General features: G+C 34.5%; 1 protein-coding gene across 4 annotated transcripts; it reads left to right on the top strand.

Moving 5' to 3' along the window:
- The first annotated feature begins 3,259 nt into the window (after positions 1-3,259).
- LOC140962563 (uncharacterized) lies at positions 3,260-7,834 on the top strand. Of its 4 annotated transcripts, none has more exons than XR_012172580.1 (6): positions 3,260-3,510; positions 4,749-4,900; positions 6,848-7,009; positions 7,098-7,210; positions 7,300-7,368; positions 7,434-7,834. XR_012172580.1 is itself a non-coding variant. In XM_073421514.1 (6 exons), exons 2-5 carry the CDS (start codon positions 6,538-6,540, stop codon positions 7,452-7,454), a joined length of 675 nt encoding a protein of 224 aa, XP_073277615.1. In that variant the 5' UTR covers positions 3,260-3,510; positions 4,749-6,537; the 3' UTR covers positions 7,455-7,496; positions 7,649-7,834. The 4 variants fall into 4 exon arrangements, 2 of the variants coding, with proteins under 2 accessions (XP_073277615.1, XP_073277614.1); XM_073421514.1 differs by having other exon boundaries at positions 4,749-7,009; positions 7,434-7,496; positions 7,649-7,834; XM_073421513.1 differs by having other exon boundaries at positions 4,749-7,009.
- The last annotated feature ends 359 nt before the right edge of the window (positions 7,835-8,193 follow it).

Below are 8,193 nucleotides of genomic sequence, written 5' to 3'. Positions count from 1 at the left end.
AAACCCATATTGACCTTATTTGGGAACAGGTTAATGCATTTGCAGCGTCCAAACTGAAAACTTATGAAACTTGGACTATGTATAGAACTCACATTTTTTCCAAACAGTTGAAGAGGAAGTCTCAGCTGAAGAAGTTTATCAGGTTGGAAGAAATTGTTTTGAGGATAGTCAAAGCTGCTACTATTGTGCAGGCTTTGGAAGGGAAAAATTACTTCTTTGATCTGATGAGAGCCAAAAAGTTGGCTCAACTGGTTGAGAAGCTGAAGGCTAACTACATTCCTACGAATCCAACTGCTTACAATGATCGAGCCGTGCTTACTCAGTTGGATTCAGATCTTACCTCTTTGCACATACAGATAAAATTTTGGGAACAAGATCAGGAATTAGTTCATCATGGAGGGTCTTCAGAAGAAGAAGAAGAAGAAGAACCCTCATCACCGAATAAAGAGCCAGCTCAGGATGTGCCTCAATCCTCTGTTGCTGATCCTCCAATGTACTCTGAAGCTGACCTGTTACTTGCTAATATCGGTGAAATTATTCAGTCAGTAGTACAGGAATCTCAACCAGATGAACTTATTTCTGAATCAATTGATCATTCAACTGATCGAGCAGTTCTAGAGGCTCCCATTTTACCTGAAGAGCCTGTTCAGCCTACTATCACTGTTGAACCAGTCGATCAAACTGATGTGCCACTTCAGTCACCTGATCAAGGAATTGTTGAAAATGTGGAGGCTCAGTTGCTCAACTTTGAAAATATTCCAACTAACGAGCCAGCCCAAGTTTCAGCTGATTCTCAAGCAGAAGCACCAGTTGATGATCCTCCGACTGAAGATCCCACAGATGTGCATATTCAACAGGACAGTTTAGTTGCTGCTCAGGATCCGTCTTCTCCTCCCCAGATCAAATTGGAGTCACTGAATCAGTTGTTCCAGAACAGACTATTGCAGAGACAGTTATATCTGATAGGACCTTAGTGGTCTTTGATCCAGTCTCCAAAGAACAAGAACCTGGAACTTCTGGACAGTTACCTCCTCATTCGTCTACAGATCTTGAAGTAGTTATTGAAGAAATTCAAGATATTCAGAATAATATGGAAAAAATGCTTTCTGCCATTTCTCAGATTCAGCGAACTCAACTCGCTCATACTCTGAAATTGGAACATGCTGAAGTATTCAATTCAGAGAAACTGAAGGCAGTTCATGCTACTGTAACCTCTCTTTCCTTTGCAATTGAAGAAATCAGGAAGAATAGAGGCCTAGCTGAAAGTCTCTCCGTCACCCAAGATGTGATCAGCACTAGAGTTAACTTTCTGGAGACATCTGTTACCAGAAAGATAGACTTGATGCAGACAACTGTGCTTAATGCAGTTGCAGACGTAGCCACTTCTGTTAAAGTTCTATGAACCGATGTAAAAAGATTATCTATCAGAATAGAGGCGTTTGACAAAAAGGTGGAATAGAGCTTCAATCAGTTCATGAATTTTCTACATCCAGTTGATGAGTTTATTTGTACAGATTATTTCATTCTTTCATTCATTGTACGAATCTGTACACGACAGTTGATTATTTTATCTACAACGGATTTGAAGATCATCTATAAGCTTAATTGATCAGTTATTATTTGCTTAATTTTGTCAAACACCAAAAAGGAGGAAATTGTTGGAAACTTAATTTCGGCTGTTTGACAAATCATTTATCTATTGGAACTAACTGATCAAATATTCGAACTATAAAGCTTGCCTAACTGAAGAGTATCGTGTATATTATCTAAGGCAACTGAATCCAGCTGAACTGAACTTTCGAAGGAAACCAACTGATCAGTTGGAAACTCATCAGTTGAACTTGACTGGATTCTCGAAGACAGCTGACTGATTAGTTGGAAACTGATCAGTTGATTCTCTCAGCAACAAGCTAATCAGCTACTACTTATCAGCTGAACGCTCAGCTATACACGTCATCGAATGAAAAGGACATTCAACCGACAACAGTACAAGCAGACTGCAACTCGTAGTGGAACGCCGCATTTCAGAGTCTACAGTGTACGAATTTCAGGAGAATATCGACGTGGCAATCAAAGGATATATTATTCAAATGTTTTATCAAGTTACCGTTGGAAGAGAAGCCTATAAATAAGCGAAGAGAGCAGCTGAAGACACACGAAACAACCACGAACGAAGCAACTATTTTACTCAAGCTGTTACGCTGCTAAAATCTCTACTCAGAAGCTCACACTTACTAGCTTTATCAGTAGCATTCAAGGCTACATATTTGAGCTTGTTAGCACATTGTAATATCAGTTATCTTGTCAAGTTGTGCTAAGATCAGTCACGAACTGATATACCAGTTGTAACTAAGAGTTTCAGTTTTGGCATTGATAAGACCAAATTGAAGTGGGTCAGTACAATCATTGTATTCGATCAAAGTCTTTTAGTGGAAATCCTATCTTCGTGATAGAAGGGGTGACGTATGAGTTATTCCATTCTCCGAACATCCAGAAACAAATCGCGTATATTTTATTTGAGTTATCTTTCATTTCAGTTATTCTATCTTTCAGTCAGTTTACTTCCGCAATTGTTTTTCAGTTAAACAGATTGTTATCGACTGACGAGATACCGAGTATGAGTTTGTCACCGAACTGAACTCAAATTTCCGAGAAACGAACATAATCCGTGAGTGTTTATTCAACCCCCCCTTCTAAACACTTCTCATATCATCACCGATCCGTTCAAAAGCATATATACCTGTATTTTTTTTACTTTGGCATTGATATTTATTAATTTATAACAACAAAAGCTTGTTTAAGTATTATCGTTAAAACATGGTTTTTGATTACCGAAAAAAGCAGGACTTGTCTGTTTCTCTTTTAGAAAGTTTGTTCACGAGTTTTTAATTTACATGTTGAATTGGGTACACACTGATTATTTTGAACGTTTATTCATCGTATCTATCACTTCCTCATTGGATTCCAGTTGGTGGCATTAGACGGAGTATGGCAGAATCTTACCTTTGACACGAATCATTTGAAGATCCTTGGATTGGAAATATCTACTTATGAACTTGTTGAAGTCAGCTGCGCTAACTGCTTGATTAGAAGTGCCCCTACTTTGGGGTAAGTTCGACCCTACCATTAATGGTAATGCATGAATCCACTTATTTTCTGACACGTGGCATCTTTTTTTTTTTTTTATTTTTATTTTTTTTTAATTCTGAATCTCTCCTCGGCTGTTGGTCTTTTAACCCAACTATGGTTTGACCAAAGATATGACAATTCAAAGTTTCCAATTGTCTCACAAAATTTCCATTTTCATTTTCACCGTTCTCTCGTCAGAGCTTCCACCCATTCCCTACGAACGGCATAGTTCCGCCGCCCGCTCGTTCGAGATTCCAGTCATTTTTTGGTTTTGAGATTTCGGACGGTCATTTTCCACAGTGAAGAAATTGGTTCTCATTCGAGAGAAAAAAAAATCTCTTCGCTCTATTTCAAATCGCCGTCATAGTCTCGCCGTCCTCGGTTTAAGGTTTTTCATTTTTCACAGTAAATAAAGAGGTTCTCATATGAAAGAAAAACACCTTTAATTCAAGTGCTTAGTTAATTTTCAAGTCATTTGAATAGTTTGGTTTGTAGTTATGTGATGAATAGAATAATATTTCTTATTGAAATGTTCAAAAAATTATATTATTGATACCTTTAACATGATGTTGATCATTCAAGATTTTTCACGCTTTTAGCTATTGTCTATAGGTTTATTCGAAATCTTACAATACTGTTTGCATCTCTTTATCGGTCTCTATTTTGTTTACATGCTTGGTGTATATTTTTATTTGAAAGAGTGGGTGGGGTTGAATACCACTTCACTAATCTTTTAGACCTTTTAAGATTCCGGAAACTACCTATGCTAAGAGTTTTTGATAACTTTGTGGGGAAATTCAATTGGTATGAAGTTGTTGTACTATGTATTATAATAATTGTGCCTTGTGCTAATCTATTGAAATCAAGGTAATGCTACTATTACATAACTAATTCAATTACAGAATAATTTCACTATATTTTTCTTTCTTGTTTTTCTTTTTTGTGCCAAAATCGGCAGGAAGAAGTTTGGGAAGTAGCTGCTGAGCTAGTTGGACTAGGTCTAGGCATACTTGCTTTGGTATGTAGAATACCTGAATATCAATTTATCTTGATATCAATCTCCACTCATTTCAAAATTCATTCTTCATTCATTTCAATTAAAATAAAATGTAGGATAATCCTGGTATTTCATCATCATATCCTGTGATGGCATTAAAAAAATATAGGATACTGTATTTCGTCATAATGTAGGATACTCCTGGTATTCAATTAAAAAATATACCGGGAGCATCCTACATTATTCTTGAATTTATCGAACTTACAACATTATCATTTGGCAATACATCTCTATTCGATCGGTTCGGTTGCCAATATTTTTATAAATTTTGCAAATATTTTCAAATTGTTCATGCATGAAATTCGTGTAAAAATATTCTAGTACTTGTGATACTGCAACTTTTTGTTTAAATTCGTATTAAATATTGACAACATGAATTTACTTCAGTTGGGTAGACAAGAATTAGGATAAATAAAATTAGAAATATTTTTTCTAGAAATTAACCGTTTGTTTTTCAAACAAATGCAACTTGAATCATGTAATTGAAATGTTTCATTTCATATTTGAAAAGTCAAACTTTAGTTCAATTTGTTCTTATACTTTACATTTCGTACGATTTCAGAAAATCGATTGGTTTCTTGATTGAAAATGGAAGATAACAATTCACTGTAACTTGAAGAGCTGGAGGGAGACTACAGTCATGAAGTTCAAATTGATCAGATTTCAGAAGTGAAATGTGGAGTCCCTAATTTATCTATGCCGAAAAACGTTGAGGTACAAACTGAAAACTCTGTTGTTGATGTTCTGGAAAGTAAACTACTGGTGGGTACGATTGTGAACAATGTTGAAGATGCTTATTTATTATATTGTCATTACGCACATGCCAAGGGATTTAGTGTGAGAAAGGGTGATCAACGATGTTTTCCCCATACTAGTGAACTTCAATCAAAGGAATTTAATTGTTCATGTCAAGGTTCAAAAGATGAAAAAAGTTCTAGTAAAAGGATTCTAGTTTATCAAAAGCCGGTCACTAGAACTAACTGTAAAGCCAAACTAAAGATTACAAGAGAGAAAGAAGATGAATGGCGGGTGAGTAGATTTTTTATGGAGCATAACCATGAGATGTTTGCACCTGATCAAACTCACTTGTTAAGATCGGCAAGCAATATATCACATGCAAAAAAATCTACTCTAGAAGCTATGGTAAATACTGGAATATCTATCTCTAGTGTTGTTTCTTTTATGGAAATTGAAGCATGTGGGCAAGAAAATTTAGGTTTTATTAGAAAGGATGCATATGACCATTTGAGTCGACCGAAAAAACATACCAAAGTTGAGAATGGAGATGCTACTGCACTTATTCAATATTTTATAAATAAGGCGAATAAGGAGAATTATTTTTACTGGAATGTGCAATTGGATGATGACGATAGGGTGATGAACTTTTTCTTTCGAGACTATAGATGTGCGGTTGATTATGAATATTTTGGTGATGTCCTGTCAATTGATACAACATATAGAACAAATAAGTATAATTTGATATGTGCTCCATTTGTTGTATAAATCATCATATGCGGAATGTGTTGTTTGGCTTGGCCTTTATGTCAGATGAAACCGAAAGCTCATTTGAATGGTTGTTTAGAACATTTCTTGATTTTATGAATGAAAAGCAACCTCAAACTATCTTTTCAGACCAATGTCAAGCCATGATGAATGAATGCCATTGAAACCGTTTTTCCACATTCACATCATCGTTTATGTCAATGACATATAAATCAAAACGTCTCCTCATACTTCGGGAGTTTAAATGGTGATTCAGCTTTTAAAAATTTGTGGCATAAATGCATGACTTATTGTGAATCTGAAGATGAATTTGAGACCACTTGGAGATATATGGTTGATAAATATAATTTGGATGGTCATAAATGGTTGAATGGGATGTACAAAATTAGGGAAAAATGGGCTACTACTTTTAGTAATGAAAGGTTTAGTGTGGGACTTTTGGCTACTTCAAGGAATGAGGTCACAAATATGGTTTTGAAAAAAACATGTAATAAAATGAGTTCTTTGTATGAATTTGTGACGAATTATGCAAAGATTCAAGACAATTGGCGGGTAAAGGAGAAGAATGAGGATACTCGTTGTCGTCATGGTAAGCCTGCACAAATTTTGAAAAATCATCATTGTTGATTAATGCTGCTGATGTTTATACGATTACCATATACCAGTTATTTGAAATTGAATTGGTTAATTCTTTGAATTGCAAATATGTTGAACCACCATCTTGTTTTGGTAATCATTGAAATTGGATCGAGATCAAAGTAAAATCTCATGATGAAAACTCAAGAGTCAGGCATGTGGTATTCAACAAGCAGAATCATGAAATAAAGTGTAGTTGTCATAAGTTTGAGATGGTGGGGATTTTGTGTAAGCTGATGGTGTTTAACTGTATGAATGTCACTGTTTTACCCAAATGTTATATTTTGAGGAGATGGGCGAGGAATGTAATAAATAGAGTTAACTCTGATTTTCAAGAAAGTGGCAATGGTGGTGGTAGTGGTGGTCATGTATCTGAGATGGTGTTTGTCAACCAAGTAATGAGATCGATATATGATTTAACTCAATTGAGTAAATCTCATGAGGATGCGAGAAAAATATTATGTAGGTTGGTTGAAAATGCAAAAGATGAAATATCTGAACTTGTCTCGAAGTTGAGTGTAGATGATGAGAAACCGTGTGATGATATTCGAAGTGATGGAGTTTGCATATGTAACCCACTTACTGCTAAAGCAAAAGGAGTTACAAATGCAAATATTACACGACACTGGGATACTAAGAGCAAAAAAGGAAAAGGAAAAGGAAAGGGAAAAGCTCAAATTTCAAGTAAGTTTTCATTTATTTAAAATTTATTCATTTTACTCATTATATAGTTAATCTACCACTAAGTTTGTAATTTTCTTGGACTTGCTAGGTGCAAAAGAAACCAAAATAAAAAGACAAAATTCACATTATACATCTACATCTCCTCAATTTCCATCTCTATTTGGGCACAATCATCATTATTTTCAAGTATTCAATCAAGTGGTAACACATTCTTTTTAAATTAATAATATTAGATGAATTTGGGCACAATCAACACGTATCTTGTATTTATTTTTGAATTTTAAATGTAGTTTGGAGGTCCTCATTCATCACAACTTTGGGGGTCTTCGTATCAATTTGAGGGTCCTCATTCTTCACAAGTAAGAAATTTTGTCAAAGAAAATTAACTTTATTTACAAATTCATAAAAATTTTATATTGTTTAGGGACATGATCATGGTAACTGAAAAAGCATGAATTGTTGATAAGGATGGTATGGTCGTTGCCAGGTATTCATATTGTTGATATTTGAAAGATTATACATTGTAATGGTTTTGAAATCTTTCTTAGAAAATTATTATTTTGATGCATCAATAACTTGGTTTTGATGGAGAAATGGTGGAGGCCCATGGGTTAAATGACTGTGAATGTGTTGGAGCAGGAGCAATGTTTGGAGTTATTTTGCTTGATGTTCTTGTTAGAACCATCATCTTCTGCACTTTCCATCAGGCCATGTTTTGAAGATTTTCAAGACATTTCAGTGGACTTTATCATGTTCTAATCATTGGCTTGTTTAACATCGTCTTTTACATTCTTTAGTTTGTTTCTTGGGGCTCAAATTGAATGATTATTATTGGTACAATTTTTTTCATTTGCTTGTTTCATTGTTTTTATTGGCAACATTGGTTTTCTTTTCCAGCTTACTGTTGTGAAGTTCGCTTATAATGACTGTTTCTTTCAAAAAAAATTAAATTAAATAATGTTTCAATCTATAATTTTTATGTTGCATAAGAGTTTATTATACTCGTTAAAACAATTGATATATGCATTTATAATTAGTCTAGTGAAAAGAAAGATATGTTTTTGCTTCTTGTTTTTAGTTGTAAAAGAAAGCACAAATATCAAATATTTACACCATTATTAAATTTTATCGTCATATTCTTGGACTGATCTTTTACAAGGCCAAAGAAAAAAGAAAATAAATTA

Source organism: Primulina huaijiensis, chromosome 17 (assembly GCF_012295235.1).
Source record: "Primulina huaijiensis isolate GDHJ02 chromosome 17, ASM1229523v2, whole genome shotgun sequence".
Lineage (NCBI taxonomy): Eukaryota > Viridiplantae > Streptophyta > Magnoliopsida > Lamiales > Gesneriaceae > Primulina > Primulina huaijiensis.
The sequence above is the reverse complement of the archived record's forward strand: the minus strand, read 5'-3'. Positions and strand labels throughout refer to the sequence as shown.

What these genes read in the sequence shown, in the direction of transcription:
- LOC140962563 (XM_073421514.1), top strand. Translation starts at nt 6,538, where the DNA reads ATGGTGGGGATTTTGTGTAAGCTGATGGTGTTTAACTGTATGAATGTC. An exon ending in TTCAAGTATTCAATCAAGTG is followed by an intron (nt 7,211 to 7,299) that starts GTAACACATTCT and finishes TTTTAAATGTAG; the next exon opens with TTTGGAGGTCCTCATTCATC. An exon ending in AGGGTCCTCATTCTTCACAA is followed by an intron (nt 7,369 to 7,433) that starts GTAAGAAATTTT and finishes TATATTGTTTAG; the next exon opens with GGACATGATCATGGTAACTG.